Source organism: Podarcis muralis, chromosome 16, assembly GCF_964188315.1.
Source record: "Podarcis muralis chromosome 16, rPodMur119.hap1.1, whole genome shotgun sequence".
Lineage (NCBI taxonomy): Eukaryota > Metazoa > Chordata > Lepidosauria > Squamata > Lacertidae > Podarcis > Podarcis muralis.
In genome coordinates this window covers 19,198,113-19,221,216 of record NC_135670.1, presented here as the reverse complement: position 1 = coordinate 19,221,216, position 23,104 = coordinate 19,198,113, and the positions used below count along the sequence as shown (strand labels likewise).

Sequence of the window (23,104 nt, the reverse complement as noted above, 5' to 3'; positions counted from 1 at the left end):
TCCTGCCACCTTGTGGTGAAGGGAGAATAACAAAACGAGGTGCACCTGGTTCTATCGAACATCAGGGAGGCCTGGCACCCGTCCAACAGGGCCCGTCACACCCTCCGCAAAGCCCAACAGGGCCCACCCAGCTGCAGAATATGGAGGGGGGCCCTCCCCTCATTGAAAATTGGGGAGCACTCCCCCCCCCCGCAGGCTCCCCCATAGATAGTGTGCCTGAAGAAAATGAATGTAATAATAACCCTACTTACCTGGGAATAAGCTTAACCGAATTCAGTAGGACTTACTTCTGAGCAGACATGATTCGGATTGCACTGTAGATATTTAAGGTTTTGCTTTATTTTTGTTTTGCAAAAGACTGAAGGTGCCTGGAGCTACGATGGCAACTGCATCAGACTAGGGCTGCAGAAATCTTGATTCTAATCCCTGCTCAGCTCAGAAGCTCACTGGGTGCCCTTGGGCTAATCAACTCTTGCCCTAGCCCACCTCACAGGGTTGTTGTGAGGATAATATAAAGTGGGAAGGAAGAGGACCATGTAAGCTCTTTTGTGGAAATGCAGGACATCAGTGCAATGGGTACATCAATAATGTTGATATTCTTTTTTTGGTAGGAATCCCAGACTTCACTGAGTGGCCAAACTATCCTCTGCACCATTGTCTGCTCAGAAGTAGAAACGGCAAAAAGTCTTTTGACACCTGAAAGATGACCTCTCTGTAAACTGTAGCTCAGAGGTTAGCCTCATTGTGTTCAGTGGGACCTACTCCCAGGTAAGTGGGTTCTGGATTGCAGCCTGGGTGACCAAATGAAAAATAGTTTGGGGCTCCTGCACCTTTAATTGCTGCGTAGAAAACCAAATTCCTTCTTCCAACCAACTATTAAAGGTGCAGAAGCCCCACCCTCTCTTTTTCACCTGACACCTCTAATTGCAGTCCTTAGTGCACAGGGATGGAAGAAGGAGGAAATCCCAATGGAAGAACAGTGGCAAGAAAGACTGATGAGCTATGCGGAATCGGCTAAATTGACATATAAACTGCGTGACAAGGACAACCCTGACTTCAAGGAAGAATGGGAACTTTTCGCCAACTATCTAAAAAGACAGCAAAATGAATTGGACTCCTTGGCAGGTTTTGAATAAACATCCACAAATGTATTAGTTGAACACATGACAGATAAGGCAAGAATATGTACAATTTGAGAACATGCAGAGAACAATATGTGCAAAGAAATCAGAGAGGGGAGCTGAGGGAAGTCTTTGGTGGGGGGGAGGGGAGGGGGAAAATAATGTAATTAATTGATTATTTGGACTGATAATTTGGTACGTTAAAAGTGTTTAATAAAAATATTTTTTTAAAAAAATAACTGCAGTCCTTAGAAAGCAATCCTATTTCTATTTACTCAGAAGTAAGCCCCATTGAGCCCTTAACTGCCCCTCTTAAGACACGGGAAGTCACTTCTGAGCAAACAGGGCGTCTCAGGTGATTATAATATTTTGATTGATTAGAAAAGTTGGCCCCTTTTAAATTTTAATATCTATTTTTAATGCAGGCACTTTCAAGTCCATAGGCGGCACAGGTCTCGAGGGCCGGATGGGGAGCTTGGGGGGACCACTTTAGGCTGGGGATGCCAGGACCCACCCCCCATCTTTGCTCTATGACATTTCCAGAGGCTTCGACCCCACCTCTCCAAAGAACACCCCCCCACCGGCACACCCCTCCCTCTACGAAGAGCCAATGGGCATGAGACAGATATGTCCCGCCTCCTCTAGGATTACAGGAGGTCGCTGTCACTCATCTAGCACCAGATTCTCTTGCTAGGACGGGGAGGTAGGGGGTTTGCACGCGCGATCTTTGCCCGGGAGAGATCAAGCGGCTTTCTGGGTGTTTTCTTTTTGCGAAGATGGCGGTAGATCTTTCTGACTGGGACGTATCCCTAGAACTCTTGGAGGTGGATGAGAAGCCGGCGGTTCCTCTTTCGGTCAACTACGGGTCGGTGGAGATCGACGAGCTGGGCAAAGTCCTCACTCCCACCCAGGTAATCCACTCCCGCCACAATCCCGGCCCGTGCAAAGAAATTGGAACCCACCCCCATCCCCAAGATGCAATACGCTTCCCCAGCCTTTTGCACAATGGCTACAATTGCCCTGCCTTCCCCCTTCAACGCGAAAAGCGGCGCCTGCTTTGTTTTTTGCATGCGTCCGTCTCTCCTTGGGTCGAGATCACCCAAGAAAACGTCTGCTAGGTGCGCAGTGGGACCTCCCCCTTTTGCAGAAAGTAAAATATATCCTGCGTTTGCAACCACGCGAGGAAGGAAGGCCCGCGCGTGGTGCATGGCCTCCCTCGTCTAGCGCTGGTGATCCGCTGCAAGCAGATAAAAATTAAGAATTAAAAGCGCTTTGCTTTCGAAAAGGCGCAGAACGCTTTTTGCCTCCACCGAGAAAGATGTGCACTTTAGGATGAGGGCAAAGGAATCTCAATTGGAAGGGTCTGTGTGCGTCAGTTCTGCAATTTATTTTAAGACTGAGGTTTTTAATTTGCCATCCATCTGTTCGCTGCAGAGTTTCCTTTAGAATAGACAGGACGATAAGATTTGGGGTTGTTTTTTTTCCAAAGGGGCGGAGGAGTTGTGCCAAAAGCGCAACCGTTGAGAATATGGCATCTGCCTGAAATAGGACGAGGGAGGCAGGCTGGGACTTGCAAGCGGCCTGCCCAGGTCTGGCCTGCCCCGCCTCCTCCGATGCCAGGCTGCTGCCGGAGCCCCTGGAGCGCGTGCCGGGACTGGCGTGCAGCAAAGGGGGAGGAGCGCGCGGGCGCCCGCCGTCGGAGCAGAGCAATGCCTGCCCGCGCCCTTTGCACCCTCCGGGAGAGGCGTCACCGGCAACGGGAGCGGTGCGGAGCTGCTGCTGCTTGCGGCTAAGTTGATTGCGGCCCTGGAGAAGGTCGCAAGTTCAAATCCCTCCTATCTTCTGGTGGGGCTGGGAGAGCACCCTGCCTGCAACCCTAGAGAACAGCTGCTGGTCAGTGCAGGCAAGCTTGAGAAAGATGGGCCCATGGCCAGACTCTGTACAGTGGTACCTCGGGTTAAGTACTTAATTCATTCCGGAGGTCTGTTCTTAACCTGAAACTGTTCTTAACCTGAAGCACCACTTTAGCTAATGGGCCCTCCTGCTGCTGCTGCGCCGCTGGAGCACAATTTCTGTTCTCATCCTGAAGCAAAGTTCTTAACCCGAGGTACTATTTCTGCGTTAGCAGAGTCTGTAACCTGAAGTGTATGTAACCCGAGGTACCACTGTATAAGGCAGCTTACTATGCTGTTGTTTTTTAACATAATAATAATAATAATGCATTATTAATTTTACAAAGAAAAACAATCAACAAAAACAATCCACAATCGATACATATTACCAAGAAAAAAAATTAGATTCATACGTAACAGATTCCATTATGACTTGTGATTCCTAAGTTACATTTTCGACTACTCACTTTCCATTGTCTCTCTCAAATTGTCTCAATTGTAATGGTTTTGTAAAATTTCCTACTGTCATGCGGAGGTCAGTCCAAACCTGCCAAAGAATTTAAATATTTACATTGTTCTTTTAGGTATACTCTGTAAGTTTCCCACCAGGATTGGTATTTTCTGACAGCAAACATAGGAAGCTGAAGAAGAAGAAGAAGGAAGGCAGCTTCCTATGTTTGCTGTCAGAAAACACCAGTCCCAGTGGTGCACTTATGAATGAACACATATTCAGTGACAGGTGGGCTGTCTCTGAGTTCCCCTATATAAAATCCAGCCTTTCCACTCCCTCTTTCCCGTTAGATTTTGACCAGTGGTGGGAACACATGATCTTCTGACTCCTATCAACGCCAGCTGACTCCTATCAGTCCAATGACAGATTGCAGCTCTTAACAACTTATGGAGGGCTGCAGGATCCTCATCCCTAAACTAAATGAATCCCAGCTGCAGGCCTGTGCTTGGTGCCCCTGCAGGAAAACTGTATATAACTGCCCCGTGTGGAATTCTGGGAGTTGTAGTTTGTTAAAGGTGCTGAGAGTTGTTAGGAGGTCCCTGCCAGTTCTCAGAGTTCCCTATGAAGAGGATTTGATGGTTAAACCACTGGGAACTGTAGCTCTGGGAGCAGAATAATTATTATTATCTATACCTCGCCCTTCCTGGTTTAAAAACCAGGCTCAGGGCAGCTAACAGCAAATATAAAACATTGATTGAAAAGCGACTTTAAAACAGCATAAAATACAACATAAAATGCAGTATCAATATCAAAAAAAATCAGGAGTCGTTTTGGGGTCAAATAGGGGCCTCCTTGAATTTCTCAGCACCCCTAACAAATACAGTCCCCCCATTTTTTTGGTGGGGGGAGCCATTGCTGCTGGCGTCACAGTGCTTTAAAGGTATTGTGTGAATGTGACTTTGGTTAAGGCATGGTTTGTTTGATTGGCTGGATGATGGTGAATGTGTTGTCTTCGTTTTTATATTTTTGAATAGGTTCTAAAGGTCTTGCCGTTTTGTTTCTGGCAGGTCAAGAATCGCCCGACGAAGATTGACTGGGAGAACTGCAGTGCAGAAAAGCTCTACACTTTGGTCCTTACTGACCCTGATGCACCGAGCAGGAAAAACCCAAAGTTCAGGTGAGAGGGGCAGGCTGTGAGGTCCAGAATGTCCATGCCAAATTTGATCCAGAAGGCAAGCCGGGATTTGCAGGAAAGAAGTGTGTTGTTGTTTTTAATAATATATAAAGATATCTTACCTTTCAAGGTCAAATGAGGCAATTTATAGGTGAACTGGAGGTTGCAGGGGGTCTTCCCTTGGAGGTAAGGGAAAAGCAGACCTCAACTCTATAGTAGACAAATCCCAGCACTTGTTCCTGTATGCAGAGATGTCTGTGGCTGCGCTACAAAATTTGAACCTGCCGTTCCGATGCCTGACAAAGGCCTTTTATTTATATTTATTTTGTTTATAAAAATAATGCTGCTATTCATAAAAAAATCAGAGTGGTTTACATCCACTATTCATAAAAACAAAGCAATAAAGGCTATTTTAAAAAACTAAACTTGGAAATGGGTTAACCATTAGATGTCTGCTTGATGGCCTGCATAAGCCTGACGTAATAGAAAAGTTTCTAGCAGGCATCTAAAAGTGGAAACAGAAGGTTCCTGCTGTATCTCTTGCCAGAGAGTTCCACAGGACTGGCCTGATGGCAGTAAAGACTTGATTGCTTGCTGTCAGAAAGAGCCTCGTCAGCATCTGGCAGCACCTGTGTAAGACTAGGTATAAGAATAGGAACTCCCTGCCTATTGACATCAAGCAGGCAACCTTCACTGCCCTCTTTTTGGCTCCTGCTAAAAACCTTGAGACAAGTCCGCCCAGATGCTTAGAAAGTTGATCTAATTTTAATCTCTTTAGTATTTTTACTTTTGTATGTTTTAAAGTATGTTTGTGATTTTTTTCCTCTCGGTTTTATTTTACGTTTTTACTAAACTGCTTTGAGGGTCTAATTTTTTAGTGTTCCTGCAAGATTTACTTTGGGGAAACTGAGGCAGATGCGCTCTCTCTCTCTCTCTCTCTCTCTCTAGGGAGTGGCACCACTTCCTAGTGGTCAATATGAAAGGCAACGACATCAGCAGCGGCACCGTCTTGTCGGACTACGTGGGATCTGGACCACCTAAAGGAACAGGTAAGCAAGCAGCAATGCTGGCTCCATTGCTTTAAGGCAAGGTCTGTTGAGTGTCTTGACTCAGCTTGCACTTTGCGGGGAAAAGCAGACCCGTTGGATCAGGGCAGGTTGGAAACAGCAGAAGAAAAGCTGCAAAGCTAAACAGTTCTGCTTCAGGAATTTGCATGGCTGAAGTAAGAGCAAAAGGACACAAGCTGCTAGTACTTATCCGTAAAGTGTTGGTGCTGACCTTTAAAGCCCTAAACGGCTTCGGCCCTGTCACCCCCATCAATCAGCCTGAGACACTGAGGTCCAGCTCTGAAGGCCTTCTTGCGGTTCCCTCACTGCAAGAAGCAAAGTTACAGGGAACCAGGCAGAGGGCCTTCAGTAGCGGTGCCTGCCTTGTGGAACGGACTCCCAGAATGCATTCTGTTCGAGAACCAAGGTACAACCGTATTTTGCTACAATAAAGCAACAAAAATTATTTGCAAAATAATAAAATAAAATCAGAATCCTGTGCATATGTTAACTGCCATGGTTCTCCCCCAAAGGTTGGGCCACCCCCCCCCTGGTTTGATAAACTCATCCCCAGTGCCCCCTACCCTATTAAAAAGCATTATTCAGAATAGTGGTTTGCATCACCCTCTAAGGAAGATAAGGGATGCGGGTGGCGCTGTGGGTAAAACCTCAGCGCCTAGGACTTGCCGATCGTCAGATCGGTGGTTCGAATCCCCGCGGCGGGGTGCGCTCCCGTTGCTCGGTCCCAGCGCCTGCCAACCTAGCAGTTCAAAAGCACCCCCGGGTGCAAGTAGATAAATAGGGACCGCTTACTAGCGGGAAGGTAAACGGTGTTTCCGTGTGCTGCGCTGGCTCGCCAGATGCAGCTTGTCACGCTGGCCACATGACCCGGAAGTGTCTTCGGACAGCGCTGGCCCCCGGCCTCTTAAGTGAGATGGGCGCACAACCCTAGAGTCGGACACGACTGGCCCATACGGGCAGGGGTACCTTTACCTTTTTACTAAGGAAGATACAGTGGTACCTCGGGTTAAGTACTTAATTTGTTCCGGAGGTCCGTTCTTAACCTGAAACTGTTCTTAACCTGAAGCACCACTTTAGCTAATGGGGCCTCCTGCTGCACCGCTGGAGCACGATTTCTGTTCTCATCCTGAAGCAAAGTTCTTAACCTGAAGCACTATTTCTGGGTTAGCGGAGTCTGTAACCTGAAGCATATGTAACCCAAGGTACCACTGTAATAAAATTCAAAACAGTAACAATGAGTTGCACATTTCATCGAAATCCAAACGTTTTAGTTTTATTCTGCAAAATTAATGGCCTTGATCCAGTGATACCAGCTTTTCAAAATTTGATAAACTATTACACCTCCCAGCACCCTCCTGCCGCCCCTTGCCTCTAAGCACCCCCCCCCCCCCGGTAATCCTTCGCCCCCTCAGGGGTGGCACCACCCACTTTGGGATCCACTGTGTTACTGGATGGTTGTGACTTGAGTGTGATGGGGGGTTCGCGATCGCTTCCTCCTGACGCAGGTGCACAACCCTTGTTTTCTCTCGCACGCTGCAGGGCTCCATCGCTACGTGTGGCTGGTCTACGAGCAAGCCCAGGAGCTGGAATGCAACGAGCCCATCCTCAGCAACCGGTCCGGGGATAAACGGGGCAATTTCAAAGTGGAAAGTTTCCGCAATAAGTATAAGCTGGGGGCCCCCGTGGCAGGAACATGCTACCAGGCCGAGTGGGACAACTATGTGCCGTTGCTCTACAATCAGCTGTCTGGGAAATAAAACCCCCCACCCTCCCCCTGCTCTGATTTCTTCTCCTAGAACGGAGATCTTCAGCCCTTTACAACTCCCATCATCCCTGACCATAGGCTAACCTGGCTGGGGCTGATACGAGTTGTATTCCAAGAGGGGCACAAAATGGAAGGAGGCTGTCTTTAGAACTCCCATTTCCTGTAGTGTTAAGTAAACTGGATTGAAGACTAATAAGTGACGCCCCCGCTCCAAGCTGCTCCTGAAACTCAAACAGGGATAGATAGATTCTGCTGATTCTGCAAGATGATTTGGCCATACTAGACAGTTTCTTGTGGGGGACAGTCGGAAGTGCAGTAAATGAATTTGTTACAACAACAAAGGAACTGTGGCAAAACATCTCTCTGTTGTGGTCCTCCGCAAAAGTTTGTTTGTGTGTGTGGCATTTTGGCTATATTTGGAGCAGCGTGGTGACATTTTTTGGGGTGGAGGGATGCACAGAATTCGCACACCTCTAGAATCCTCTTTGCTGCCAACCTATATAGATTCTCACATCCCTCAAAACAGCTCCCATCATCTTGTAGCATAAATTCTGGGGGTTTAAACACTGTGGTCGGCAGCATGGAGCTGCTGGTGAGTTTTCCACCCTGCTGTTGAAATTTCCCTACACCACCTTGAAATGCATTGGGGCAGTGTCTCCCCCCCCCCCCCCCCGGCAAAAAAAAACCAAATCGCTCTAGGCTTTCAAATATTCATAAGCTCAGCCCAGCCCTGTTCCAAGGTGGTCTTTCCTGGGACTGTTGAGTTACTTAGCCCCGAATTCCTTGTAAGCTATGAAACTGGGATTTCAAAGGGAGTGGGATAACATTAAGCAGGAATTGCTGGCTGTCCAGTTTTTCTCGGGAAACAAAACCACAAACGCCACTTTTCTGCTTAAAACCAAAAATGGTTGCGCTAAACCACAAATGGGAGCCTTTTTTATTTGCATGTTGGAAGTGTTCTTTTTGATCCTGACGCTGCTCTCTTGCTCAGGACAAGTGCTGACAGTGAGGAGCAGAGTTGGGGACTGAAATGCAGGCCTTGGCCATTGCCTGGCAGTGCCAACTCTGTGGCAGCTCTATCGTTTGTGCTTAAGATGCTGGAAGGTGCCTCTCCCTGGGCTTTGGTCCTCTGCTTATATCCTGGCTATCTTTAGTTTCTCTTTGTATCTCTTGGTATCTCCACAGGATCCCAGTGTCCTCGTCAGCAGTCGATTTTAGAAATGTCTGCTTTCTTTTGTCCATGATGTGTTTTTGATGAGGTTCACCCCACTGCCTTCGGTCTCATTTTGCCAATATATCTAATGTAGGAACAGTTTCTCCACTGCCCCCCCCGCCCCACCCCCCCAAATGTGTCACCTAATCCAATGTGTAACAAGGCCTTTTGATGTTCTTGAGAGATCTTTGAATGCTGCACACATACATTGTCACTTGCATTTATACCTCTCTGTTGATGAGGGGCTGTGGTTTATGCTTTGACTCTGTTCTCGTTCTTTGAATTAAAAGCTTACAATTGAAGGTGGTCCTTTTCTTTTTATAGCTGTAAAAATGCATTATAAAAATGTGACACTAGAGGGCACTGTAGAGCAGTGACATGTCAATGGGAAATTGCATTTGAGAGCTATGTACGGTAACTTTTTTTAAAAACCGCGTTTTACAGATCAGTGTAGATCCAGCCTTAGGCTCTGCTAGTTTAACGGAGCCTCCATTTGCAATGGCAGCTTGCCTCAGTACAACCAGATGTGGAGAAGAGGCTGCAGACAGCTTCTGTTCCCAGCTTCATAGGCATATTTCCAGCCACTGTTGGAGAATGTATTTAGATTGATATAGATATATCCATCCACGCATCACTGGCAGTCATTAGGGACAATAGCACACATAAATGGGGAAAATTTATATTGGGGAAAATAAATGAGTATATTAGGAGATACTTACAGTAAAATGCTAATCAATTTTCATGAGGGTTTTTTTTAAAAATCACAAACCGATGTGGAGAGCTGAACTTAAAATTGTAAAAATTAGAAACACGGGAACAAAAGTTTAGTTATTTGCTCATCCTTAGCCCTGGGAATGGAGCTACAACATTTTGGAAACAGATCTGGCCAAGAGGCTGAAACACCCAATAGCATTCTATGCTGCAACATCATGTTGCAGGTCTAACCTGTGTGTGTTAAGATTCAACTATACAAGGAGAAGCTGGATTCAATTGAAAACTCAGGAAAGATGTTCCAAGGCAGGTGGACTTTGATATTATTATTTTTCACTGAAATACACACCCACGCAAGCCCTGTGGCGGGAAATGAAGGCTACCTTCTCTGAGTCACTTGCCAGTTGCATAATGGTTACCAGCAACCTTGGTACCACACATATACACACACACACACACACACAGAGAGAGAGAGAGAGAGAGACAGAAGAGTGCCATCTGTTTGTTTTGTTTTTTGCTTTTATGCAGCACCTCCGTCATTCTGCTATAGTCAGGACAATGTGATAATCGCCTGAACACAAGTCGCTCTGTCTTGTGTCTTCCCACCCACCCTGCTCCCAGTAACATGGGGAAAACCACTGTGCTCTATTGTATGGTTTTCTTAAGTCAAAGACATTCGGATTCTGCATGATACAGAGAAAGCAAGCAGATATTTCACCCCCTCCCTCTAATCATTGGAAGACAATTAAACTACGCAGCTATTAGGGTGAGGTGATTTCCGCATGGAGAGGCTATCAGACTCCAACACCCATCAAGCCTCGCCAGCATAGCTAATGGCCAGGGATTATGGGAGTTGTAGTCCAACAAACAACTGGGGTTCTTTATCTTTTGATTGAGTATTGTGGGCTTCGTTGCCTTGGCTTGGATGGCTTTTAAAAGTGGGCTAGAGACACTGACAGAGCATCACCAGCAGTTGTTAGATATGATAGATAAAGAGAACCTCCAGGTTTAAAACAAATTTACAATATATCTACCTAATCGTCAAAAGGAACCAGGAAGCTGCGTCAATAGACGGCGTTGCTGCGCCTCTACAATATATAGCTCTATGAGGAGGGGGAGGAAAGGTGTCTGTGAATGGGCGGGGAGAAGTGTCTCCAAACTAGCGTGGGCCAGAAGAGGGCAGAGACTTCATTGGCTGCGCGGCTTTGCGCCTGCTCAGAGCGAGCGTTCTATTTCTAATGATTGATGCTGAACCACGTGGGTTCCATTCTAGAAACTAGCTGCGCAACGATCGAGTTCAAGGAGACTCGGAGTGTCTTGCAGCAGCAGCAGCAGCAGCAGCGGGAGGAGGAGGCGGCCGGCCGGCAGTCAGGAGCAGCGCTGGTGCAAATAGACCCAGGATCAACATGCCCAGGGGCAGCAGGAGCGTGGGATCGCGGTCGACTGTGGCCAGGTACGAGGGCTGTGTCTGAGCAGCGAGGTTGGCAAGTCACCTTTAAAAAAGAAAGGCTTAGTTTTCAAAGGAGCAGTTGCAAGGACCCGAGGTTTATTGAGGTTACGCCCTCCCTCTGTCCTGGAAAAAACCCTATCAGCCCCTGCCTCGTACCAGGAGGAAAGAAAAACCTATCTGTACACGCACATTTCTTTATGTATTTGGGTTATTGCGTTTATATCCTGTCGCTTCTCAAAGGATCTCAAGGTGACCTCTCTTCACTCCCTTCAGTTTTTTCCCCTCACAACAACCCTGTTAGGTAGGCAAGGTTAAGAGAGAACAGCTGGCCCAGGCATGGTCATGCAATGAGCTTCGTGTCTGTTTTCCCTAGTCTCAGACTGACTCTCTAACCACTACACCAGACTGTGTTTTGTTGGTCAAAAACGCCGAGTTCTGACACTGGAAATAGGTGGGGAAGTTTGGGGTGGCTCCCGATTCACATTTTCAAAAAAAAAATAAATCATTAGGAAGGAGGTTGTTGATTTTAATTTTTCTTCCGCCCTTCCTACCAGAGATGCCCAGGGCAGCAGACACCAAAGGGTAGCAGTGAAAACTAAAATAGAAACATAAAACTGTCACACCACTAAGCTGGACCCCCGCCTTATAAAAGGATGCACTTTATTCCTGTGGTTGTAAGTTCACAGAATCGTGGAAGGGACCATGAGTGTCATCTAGTCCAACCCTCTTTTGTCCTATGTGGGTCTTGAACCCAGGACCCTGAGATTAAGAGTCTCATGCTCTACTGATTTTTTAGCTGGGTTGTAACCTGTCCCGGGACCTTAGGGTGAAGGGTTGGTAAAAAAAAGAGTAATAATTTCAAGGTCACTTAGGAACAGTATCTTTCAGCCATCAAATGCCTAGGAAAACAGGAATGTTTTCCTGAGAGATAATAAGGAGCGTAACAGATGCATCTCAGCAGGGAGGGCATTCCACAAATTAGGAACCAACACCTAGAAGGTTCTGTTGTGCGTCACTGATTTAGAGTGTGGGTAGCTGAAGGTTGTTGGTTTGCTCGTAGATCTGAAGGCTATCAGTGAGATCAGGCCTGGTTAAAATAATGAGATTCCACTTTTTAGAATGAGAAAAGGCTGTATGGAAGTCTTGAACTGCAAAATCATATTGGTAGTGAGGGTGCTGTATTTCTTCCTTTCTAAAAAAAATATGTGGCTGTTTCGGTTTTATGGTGTGTGTTTTTGCAAGGTGCTCTGTTCTGGAACATTCTAAGGCTCTGTTTCTATAACCTCTCCCTTCCCTGGTAAAGGCAGCAGCAATCAGTTCAGTGGTTTACTGGGAAACATCCCCCCCCCCAGTTTTAGATTTCCCCCCATCAATTTCCAGCATTGAACTTGTTGCTTCATGGAGGTGTTAAGATAGCTTGAGGTCAGGATATTGGAACACAGGAAGCTGACTAATACAGAGTCAGATAATTGGTCCATCTTGCTCAGTACAGTGGTACCTCGGGTTACATACGCTTCAGGTTACAGACACTTCAGGTTACAGACTCCGCTAACCCAGAAATAGTACCTCGGGTTAAGAACTTTGCTTCAGGATGAGAACAGAAATTGTGTGCCAGTGGCGCGGCAGCAGCGGGAGGCCCCATTAGCTAAAGTGGTGCTTCAGGTTAAGAACAGTTTCCGGTTAAGAACGGACCTCCGGAATGAATTAAGTACTTAACCCGAGGTACCACTGTATTGTCTACACCGGCTGGCAGCAGCTCTCTAGGTTTGCAGACTAAAAATATTCACTAGAGAGCGGGCCAGAGATACTGTAAATACATAAACACTATACAAGGATTTGGGATTAGGAAGAGGGAGGACTAGAAAGTTCTGGATACAAATCTAATATATGAGTTGTATTTACCTGCTGTTTCACTTGATGGCAAAGATCGCCGAACATCCCAGGGTGACCTTTTGGAATTGCTGGTTAACGTCAGTCTCGAGTTTAGATTGTTTTGAAAGAAAGTGAACTCTGCTCCCTGGTGGGTCAGAAGCAAACCAAAAGTTGTGCCAGATTCAACTAGCCAGTTGTGATGGCAGGAACCCACGAGGATTTGAACACAAGGGCTTTTGCCAGCACAATGGGGCTTCCCACTTCCCCCTGTCTGCCCCACAAAATAGATTCGGAGGGCTGTTGAGAGCAGTGTTGGAAACTCAGATATACAAGCTAGGTGCCCAATAGCCTCTTAGACCAGGGTTACAGTCGCCAAAACGGAATGCCTAGTTGCCATTTTTCAATACGGCTTTTTGGTGGTTCCTGAAATTCATTCTGATTGTGCAGATAAAATGTGATGGGTCGAATTCCACAGGATGTGTCACTAGCGTGTGAACACAGTCCAGATCCAAGGATCTCCAGGCATGCACCTCCAGATGGTGGAGACGCCAGGTGTCAATCATCCTGGTACCCAGGCATGTTGACTTGGTCGCAAGTGGCCGGCAGACAGGTGCAAAATGTGCCTGTCAAATTTTGAACCCTGGTTGAGAACACCCGCAGAATGGCATGGGGGGACGAGAGATGGTTGTGTCACGTTTGCGTTGATGGAGCGATCTCCTTAGTGTGACATCAAATTCCTCCCATTGCATTGTAACCCACCCCTTGCCACTCCCCAGTGGCCTGTGATCCATCTAAAACTCGTATGGTTTTGATCTATGGGCTACTTTTAAAATGAGGCTGCATTTTAAATTGCATTTTAACCTGTATTTTAAATTGGTGTTTTTTTTCCTATTATGTTTTTACCGTAATTTTACTGGTGTTAGCCACCCTGAGCCCTGCTCAGGGCAGGGTATAAATAACAGTTGTTATTATTATTATTATTATTAAAAGTTTACTGTAACGGCCCCGCTTGATAGACCTGATAGAAATTTATAACATGATGCACTTCATGGGTTTGGTGGGGGTCATAGTCCGTCAGGTTGGAGAAGACCGCTCTGTTTGCAGACCCTGAACCAAGTTTCCATTGGTTCTTTTCTTTCCTCCTCTGTTTCTCTCAGCAGCCCAGCGCCATCTCATGCCCACCCCCCCGCTCACCCTCCTCCTTCGGCAATGGCTGCTCCAGCTCAGCCCCAACAGCCTGGCTTAATGGCCCAGATGGCTACGACCGCAGCAGGTGTGGCTGTCGGCTCTGCGGTGGGTCATGTGGTTGGCGGCGCACTCACCGGGGCCTTCAGCGGAGGGAGCAGCGCCGAGCCGGCCAAGCCAGCCAGCAGTGCTGTCCAGGTGAGGCTGTAATTGCCAAGTTGCTCCGTGTGTGTGTGTGTGTGTGTGTGTGTGTGTGTCGCTAAGGGTGCAGGAATGACTGCTAGCCTTCTAAATGCACAACAGTGCAATTTTCTGTGGGTTCGTTCTTCATCTATATTGGTGGTTCTCAAACTTTCCTCTGCGCCCACACTTTCAGGATAAAAAAATGGTTTGTGCTGCACCAATTTTTTTACCGACAAGAAATACATCGAACACAACCACTTTATGATACGATCATGGAGCATCTGGAAAGTATAAAACAATGCAGCTACATAAGAACAGGATTCATTCCCAGAATATAATTATAAACAAGCTTCTTACATATGTACCTTGAGTATGTGTACAAACTCGATGAGAGGCGTGAGCTTGCTTTTCCTCATTTATATTGGGTCTAATTTGAGATGAACAAACTCGCCGCCTCAACATGGAGAAGCCTTTCTCTCTTCTGATCTTTCATATTTGACAGAGTTGAAAATCCCTGTTCACAACAATATGCCGTGGAGAACTGTAGAAGAATAGCCAATGCTCTTGAAGAGAGTTGTGGATGCTGTTACTGGTTGTATATCCCCCCAAAATAATCTTGATCCTATCCTATCCTGAAATGTTTACATTTTCTTTTATTGTCCTTGAATCTTCCTGCCACACTTCACATCCTCTCCTGCCATACCAGTGTAGTGCACCACACCCTTTGAGAACCGCTGATATGCCTTATGGTTATGCACTGTAAAGCAGCATACAAGAAGATAAACCCCTGCCCTGAGGAGATTACAATCTAAAATCTGACGCAGGAGAGTGTTCATAGAATCTAAGAGTTGGGTGGTACCCCAAGGGTCATTTTATTTTGTGAAATGCCCTGAGATCTTTTGATGAAGGGTGGTATATTATAATAATTACAGCAGCAGCAGCAGCAACAACAACCCCCTGTCATGCAAGAATCCTGCTCACAGCCATCTCTGGGTGGATTTGAACCACCAGCCATGGGCCTAATTCTGTCTGCTAGGCCTCTCCATTTGGCCCAGGAGACCATTCCAGCCAAGTCACACCCACCTGCCCTCCCAGCGTTGTTGCATGCCACACACTCAGGAGAAAGACTTCCCTAGCAGCCATGGGGGAGAAATGTCTGTGCATGCATATAAACCTATTTTATGCAAGGTGGGACCAGGGTGGTGGCCATCATTGGAGATGGAGAGAGTCGGGCATCCTCTTGACCTCCGTGGGATGACTCTTGCCAGCTAAAAGTAGACACTTTGACGCTAAGCCGTTTGGCTATGGGTTTAATTAAAGGCAAAGCCTGCCTGGAAGATTAGCTTGGTAGAGCTGTCCTTGGTTAATCGGGAGACGTTACGTCTGCAAAACCATTTCCTCCCTGGGTGAAGTCCCTTCTCGGAAAGGTTCACCTGCGGTTATTTCCTCCTCTCTTTTCCTTGTCTACAGGAGTCCAGGCCGCAGCCAGCCTATCAGGGATCCCAGTTCGGCCCCTGCCACTACGAGATAAAGCAGTTCCTCGACTGCGCTACCAACCAGAGCGACCTAACGTTGTGCGAGGGCTTCAACGAGGCCCTGAAGCAGTGCAAGTACAACAGCGGTGAGTGTTTCGGCATGGGGGTGAGGGGAAGTGCCTCATTACCTGGCTCTCCGTTGGGGTTTGAGAGACGGCTGTGAGTTTCCTAACCCTGAGAGGGTCCCTGCTACTGCTCTGAAACCTATGCACTGGGAGCATATCCAGCCCTGTCAAAATGGAACAAAACTGGGCAAGAGCATAGGGTCCTAGAGGGAATTTGGAGGTCATAGAGTCCAACCAGTGGAGACGGGTCCATAAGAGCAAATGGGCACTCACTGCCCCACCAAACTTAGGCAGCCTGCACCAGTCTGCCTTTTGACTTACAACCAGGCCAGTGGTTGACACTGCCTATCAGCTTCTTCTTCCTCCTCCTCCTCCAATTAGTTGGCTCCGCTTGGCATTTGCTGTGGCGCCACCTACTGTTGGCCTCCCTGCCTTCCACCTTACCAGTGCTAGTGGGCTTGTTTGTTAAGGGTGCTGGGAATTGCAGTTCTGTGCAAGGGGAGGGAAACTACAGTTCCCAGGATTCTTTGCAGACAAGCAGTATGTGCTAAATGTGCTTTAAATGTTTGGCATCACCTTCAGGTGCCAGCTGTCTATTCTGTGCTGAAACTGAGCCTGTTATTCTTCCTTTCTGCAGGGGTTACTTCCCTCCCATGAGGACATTTTAGCACTAATGCCGCAAAATGAGAAGAACCTGGAAAGAGCAACAAACCAAAGGAGCCCGGAAGGGCTAGGGACTGGAAGACAGAGACAGATGAGGGATCTGACCAGATTGGCACAAAAAAAAAGCTCTCTAGTGTTGTTCTCAGTTGTAGGCTGGCAAACAAGGAGAATTCTAGTTGAAATTCTTATAGCAGAGTTTTAAGGATCTGGGTCCCACTTGAATTCTTGTAGAGAAATGTAAAATAAAAGGAGATGGTTTTATTTTAATCTACAACTTGTCTATATGTTTCTGTTGATTAAAACACACACGTGCGCTCATAAACGTTTTCGTTAACCACTCTGAGGTGTGTTGTAGTGGTCAGAGTGGCAGACTAGGACCTGGGAGAGACCTCTCTGAAGCTCACAGAGCAACCTTGGGCAAGTCACTTACTCTCAGCCAAACCTACCTTGCAGGGTTGTTGTGGTGGATTAAATGAGGGAGACTCATGTATTCCACTTTGGGCTCCTTGGAGAAAAAGGTGGGATATAAATGCAATCTATAAAATTGGCCAGCTAGGTGAGGCTCATCTAGTCCAGCATCCTGTGGAAAGCCCGCAAACAGGGCCTGAGTTTTCCTGCAGTTTCCAGCAACTGGTATTCAGAAACATTACTGCCTCCAACCGTGGAGGTAAAAGTTAGACTTTGTTGTTAACTCGTGACACATAGCACAGTGCTATTTGGAGGTGCATGCAACCCCAGCCTTAACCCTAAACCCCCAAATCAACAATAGCATGGTCACCACCCACAACACCAATATTAATGTTAACCCTAACGCGAACCTGAACCCAAACCCCAAATTTATCTCTAATGCTAACCATAACCCCACCCCTAATCTTAACTCCCAACATTAACCCTAACAACAGCTGTAACCTCAAACCTAGCTGTAACCCTAACCTTAACCCCAGAACTAATCCTGACGCATTTATTCATTTATAATTAATTGCACTGCCCTTCATCAGAAGATCTTACGGCGGTTCACAAGATGCAAGCACAAGATAAAAGTGCAAAAACACAAAACAATAATCACCCCTGCTCCCTCACAGAAGGACATTTAAAAAGCTGTAGAATATTAATCGGGTTGAAGAGGAACGATTTTGCCTGATGCCTAAAGATATATAATGACGGCACCAGGTGAGCCTCTCTGGGGAGAGCATTCCACAAACAGGGAGCCACTACAGAGAAGGGCCGTTCTCGAGTTGCCACCCTCTGGACCTCACGTGGAAGAGGCACATGAAGAAAGGCCTCAGGTGCTGAATGCAGAGTCTGGGTGGGTTTATATGGGGAGAGGCGGCCCTTGAGGTATTGCAGTCCTGAGCTGTTTTAACACTAATCCCCAACCCTAAAACTACTGATGATGTCAGCTAATGGGCAGGAGAACAGGGTATAATCCTGCATGGTTTGTGCAGCCCCTTAGTCTCAGCAGAGAAGCAGAGATTAAAGTAGGAGAGAGATCAGGCGCAAAAGGCTCAGGACCACAATACCTCAAGGACTGCCTCTTTCCATATGTACCTACCCGGACCCTGAGATCATCTTCTGAGGCCCTCCTTCGTGTGCCGCCTCCTCAAGATGTCCGGAGGGCGGCAACACGAGAACGGGGCCTTCTCTGCAGTGGCTCCATGTCTGTGGAATGCTCTCCCTAGGGAAGTTCGCCTGGCGCCTTCATTATACACCTTTAGGCACCAGGCAAAAACATTTCCTTTTTAACCAGGCCTTTGGTTGACTTGATTGACATACTATAACCTTTTAGGGGACGCGGGTGGTGCTGTGGGTTAAACCACTGAGCCTAGGACATGCCGAGCAGAAGGTCAGCGGTTCGAATCCCCACGACGGAGTGAGCTCCCGTTGCTCAGTCCCAGCTCTTGCCAACCTAGCAGTTTGAAAGCACGTCAAAGTGCAAGTAGATAAATAGATACCGCTCCGGCGGGAAGGTAAACGGCGTTTCTGTGCGCTGCTCTGGTTCACCAGAAGTGGCTTAGTCATGCTGGCCACGTGACCCGGAAGCTGTACGCCGGCTCCCTCGGCCAATAAAGCGAGATGATCGCCGCAACCCCACAGTCGGCCACGACTGGACCTAATAGTCGGGGGTCCCTTTACCTTTATCCTTTTAAAATGCAGCTTTTGAGGGGAGGGGTGTTATTGGGTTATTGTTTTTATTTTGATTTTATATATTGTGATATTTTTTGAGAACCGCCCTGAGACTTCCGGGTATAGGGCGGTATATAAATTCAATTAGTAAAATAAAAATCAGAATAAACCTCAGGGTTGTGATGTCAAAGGCTGCTCACTGTAGCAACACGTGGTGGCTTGTTTCCTTCCTTCACTGCCTGGGGTGGGGGGAGGACAAAGTGAAGGAGAAAAAAGGAGCTTTATTCCACCCCACCTCAAGAGCCCCCTGCTGTCCAAAGAGCCGTAAATAAGCTCTTTCTGATGTTTCTTGCAGCTTCAGCAGGAATGCTGCAAAGGATATTGGCATCAGATGCCACAATGACCTCAAGCCGCAGACTGCCCAACTCTCAAATTTGGCCCAGGAGGCTGATCCCTATGATCCTTGATCGAAAACTGAATGTGATGGAGTCAACATAGGAAGGGAAACTGAGGCCAGGGTCAGCCAACATTTCCTGCAATTGGAGCGGCCTTCTGGAGGTGGCTGGGGGGAACAAGAGCAGCAAGTGACCTCCATTGCAAGGCCAGACTAGCAACAGAAAGGCTTTCTTACACTGGGATGCAGTCTGGCGTGATACTCAGCTCCTGGTCTTCAAAAAGGCTTGTCTGGACTGCTGCTAGATATTTCCCCTTCTTTCTTTCCTAACTAGAAGTAAAAGATTATCAATCAAACATTCCAACCTGCCCCAGCCCTGCCCCGCTTTTCCCAACCCAAAGGCATCGTTCAAATGTAAACTATAATAGTAAAGTTCATGCGAACACAGAACTGGAGGGAGACGGAAAGTTGCTGCTATCAATATGAAGGAAAATGTATTCTGGAATGCAGAAGGTAAAATTAGTCTTTGTTCACGTGCTGACCACTAGTCTGCCATTAAGGTCTCTTGGTTTTTTGTACTCTGGAAACAAAGTTTTTGCATCAGTTTTTCAGAAAATGCTAGTTCCCAAATTATATTATACCGCTTTTGTACGTTTAAACTGTTTGCTTCTTTCCAATTTCTAGCTAGAATATTATTGCCACCAATAAGTAAGCAAATAAATGTTTATGCAATTAACCTTTGTCGTCTCCACTGGATATACTGAAATTTTTTAAATGGGTTTTCCCCAGTACTTTTGTTATTTCTAAAAAAAAACTCATTCCAGAACTGGGTGGATATTTCCGGTTCTGATATTATTTTCTTCCTTCCCTGCTCCCCCTTTCCTTCCTATTACTCTCTTGTTCTCCCCCACTTCTTATTCTTCTTTCTTTCGTCTTGATTCTTCTCTGGCTGCTCTCAAAAGGGTAGAATAGAAGCAATCCACTCGATTCCTTCCATCCCTCACTTAAAAACTACACAAGCTGTCATGGCTGCTCTTTGCCACAAGAGGGTTCTCTGGTCTCCTCCCTGATTAGCTGAGAACCACTCTAAATGCACTATAAACTCGTTTGGCCCCTAAGGAAAATGCCTGAGCGCATTCTGAACAGCTGAGAGCCAAGTGCATGCTGGGAAATGTAGTTCCAAGGGAGAGAAATGCACCTGCCAGTCCGACTTCCCAGGAACCAGAAGTAAGGAACATGTTTAAAACCTCTACCATATTTACTCGAGTCTAATGTGCACCTTTTTTGCCAAATTACGTTGCGAAAATTAGCATGCATATTAGAATCGATGGTGCATTAGACTCGAGTAAATACGGTAATTCTCATCAAGAGCCTTCTGGGCACCATGAGAGTTCCATGTGAGCATTCCTGCGCCCACAGGCACCATGTTGGGAACCCCAGGGTTAGAGTCTTGTTGCACGAGAATGAGGTTGAAATCTGACCATAGCCAGCCACTCTGTCTCAGCCCAACTACTTTGCAGGGTTGTTTTAGAGCAGGGTTTCACAAACGTGGGTCTCTAGCTGTTTTTGGACTACAACTCCCACCGTCCCTAGCTAGCAAGTCCAGTGGTCTGGGATGATGGGAGTTGTAGTCCAAAAGCTGCTGGAAACCCACCTTTGGAAAACCCTGTTTTAGAGGATGTAACGCAGCTCAAATCCCCACTTAGGCCTGTAGCTCAGTTAGTTGAGTGACAGCTGTCATGAAGACTAAATGTTGGGCCCTCAGCCTAACCTACCTGGCAGGGTTGTTGTGAGGATAACATTTTGCATGGCACTCTGATGAGCACCTTGGAAGGAAAGGTGGTAAAGAAATGAAATTTTCAAGGCACGGGTCGAAGTCACTTTGCTTTCAGGCACCCAAACCTGAGATGTTCTCTGGGCCTCTTGTCCTTCTCTCAAGCACTTTCCCACTGCTCCTAAGAATAGCCACAGTGTAACAGGAGGAGCAAGCCCCCTGCTGAAGCACAGAGGCTTCACCAGGTTATGCAAATGCTAGCAGAGTATAAAGAGGTTAAACCTCTTTGGAATCTGTCCCAAATGTGGGTTCATCGCCTATCCCAGACAGGAGAGGACGAATGAGTCTTTTGCAGGGCCGTTTCCCTGCCCCCTAGAAATGTCACCCAGGCTGGTTCTCCCATTGCCCTGTGCTATTAGGGCTGGTTTTTAGCTCGGTGAGAGACACAGAATCATTTTGTCCACGCTAATGCGCTTGGAGCTTATTGCTTGCAGATGAACGTGGAGAGGCGACGCTTTTACATTTTGAGGGAGGGAGGAGTTTATTCCTTCTGGTTTCAGCACGATGGAAAGGATTATCGCCCTTCTGTCAGAAGGAGATTGCTTATACGCTACCGGAGGTGTCAACGTTAACTTGCAAGGCCCTAAATGATGTAGGACCCAAATACTGAAAGAAGGGCCTCTACTTATCCCAGCTTGTTGAGCTTGGCGGAGGAGGAGCTTGTTGGGTGAAGCCTGCTAGAGCCTTCTCTGTGGTGGCACCTTGCCTATGAAACTCCCTTTCCTTGGTAGTACAGTTGGCTTCTTCATTATGCTATGAGTTTGGGGAAGAGGAAGTAGGCTGTATGCAAGGCCTTTCTACCCCTGGACCCAGCAAGGGTTGAAATATAAGCCAGCTTAGCTTCCTGTGTTGAGGTGATAGCCTGGGAGATGGGCCATTAAGGGAAAGAAAGGAAAAGGTGAGACTAGCTTGCGGTTGGTCAGAAGACAAAACCAGAATTTGGAGCAGAGTGAATTAAAGCAGCAAGCTGGAGAGAGAGTCAGGGTAAAGTTTGAGAACAATGTTAAAATTTCTGTTTGAATCCAAGGCTGCGGCTATGGGAGAAATAAGACACTTTTGTGGTGTTAATGCTGTGAACCCCTCCATCATATGTGTGTAAATAAATCATGTATCATAAAGACGCCACAGCCTCTGCTGTGTCTCATTCCAAAAGGAAACATGAAATCTGCGTAAGCACCTGGAACCCCGGGAATCTTGCACCACTCAAAGATTGGGGTGGCACACAACAATTATTTGGTTGCTTCACTCTTTTTAAACCAGGCTTTTGGAGGGGATTTGTTTTATTCATTTATTGAGAGATTTCTGGACCAGAAATGGTCACAAAATAAGGTAAAATAAATACACGGAATCATAGAGCTGGAAGGGACCCCTAGGGTCATCTAGTCCAACCCCTGCAAAGCAGGAATCTTTTTGCCCAACGTGGGTCTCGAACCCACAACCCTGAGATTAAGAGTCTCATGCTCTTACTGACTGAGCTACATTAACGTCACAAGGTTTATTAATGTAGAGAAAAGCAAACGTGAAATAATGCCCACAACTGTGTTGTTAATTTTGCTTGTATTTTAATATTAGTTTTAAATTGTTAACAATTGCTATTACTGGAATGGTATTGCTTTAATGTATTGATTTTGGAGCATAAACTGCACTGGGATTGCAACTGATGAAGGGTGGTTTAGAAACAACCAATTAATGAATAGTTATATAAATAAGAAGGGTGATGCAGTGGCCTTTCAGGACCATTTTTCATATCCCAAAACTTCTTTTCAGTACCAGGACTCCAGTCCAGAACATGCAAAGAAGCAGTGAAAAGGATATTGCATCTGAACATTTCTGCCTGGATAGCACCGTTGGTTACAGCATAGCACTGATAGCACCAAGGTTGCAGGTTCGATCCTCATATGGGACAGTTGCATATTCCTGCATTGCAGGGTCCCTTCCAACTCTACAATTCTATTATTCTATGCACGGAGTGCCTTTCTTCCACTACTGAAAAACTCAAAGGCTCCAGCCTTGAGTCCATTGCCTTTTCTTCTGGAAAACGACTTTACTGTGCAATTTGTGTGCTTGGGAAACCAAGGACCAACCCAAGGTCACAGGAGTCCATCTAGGAACATTTTGCTCATTTTTCTTTTACACCAGTAACAACTCTGTGAAGCAGCCTGGGCTGAGAGAGAGAGAGAGAGAGAGAGAGAGAGAGAGAGAGAGAGAGAGACCCAAGGTCACCCAGGAAGCTTCACGGCTTAGTGGGGATTTGAACCCTGGTCCCCCAGGTCCTAGTCCAAACACGACCCCAAGTGTTTTGACCTTGCTTCCTTCCCAAAACGGAGTCTCACAAAACCTTTTCTTCATGGGCCATATACTTATTCTTGAAGCAGATGGCATCCAAGGAATCTTTCCTGGTATCT

The 23,104-nt window shown here is 46.7% G+C and overlaps 2 protein-coding genes across 3 annotated transcripts; both read left to right on the top strand.

The window, feature by feature from the left end:
* Positions 1 to 1,789: 1,789 nt before the first annotated feature.
* Positions 1,790 to 8,137, top strand: LOC114586330 (phosphatidylethanolamine-binding protein 1-like). Its single transcript, XM_028709633.2, has 4 exons — positions 1,790 to 2,032; positions 4,532 to 4,641; positions 5,587 to 5,687; positions 7,245 to 8,137. The coding sequence occupies exons 1-4, from the start codon at positions 1,898 to 1,900 to the stop codon at positions 7,460 to 7,462; spliced, it is 564 nt and encodes a 187-aa protein (XP_028565466.1). The 5' UTR covers positions 1,790 to 1,897; the 3' UTR covers positions 7,463 to 8,137.
* A 2,557-nt stretch (positions 8,138 to 10,694) lies between these two features.
* CHCHD10 (coiled-coil-helix-coiled-coil-helix domain containing 10) lies at positions 10,695 to 16,621 on the top strand. 2 transcript variants are annotated; one of them, XM_028709634.2, is made up of 4 exons: positions 10,695 to 10,847; positions 13,874 to 14,099; positions 15,555 to 15,705; positions 16,322 to 16,621. In XM_028709634.2, the coding sequence occupies exons 1-4, from the start codon at positions 10,801 to 10,803 to the stop codon at positions 16,339 to 16,341; spliced, it is 444 nt and encodes a 147-aa protein (XP_028565467.1). In that variant the 5' UTR covers positions 10,695 to 10,800; the 3' UTR covers positions 16,342 to 16,621. The 2 variants fall into 2 exon arrangements, with proteins under 2 accessions (XP_028565467.1, XP_028565468.1); XM_028709635.2 differs by having other exon boundaries at positions 10,701 to 10,847; positions 13,877 to 14,099.
* The last annotated feature ends 6,483 nt before the right edge of the window (positions 16,622 to 23,104 follow it).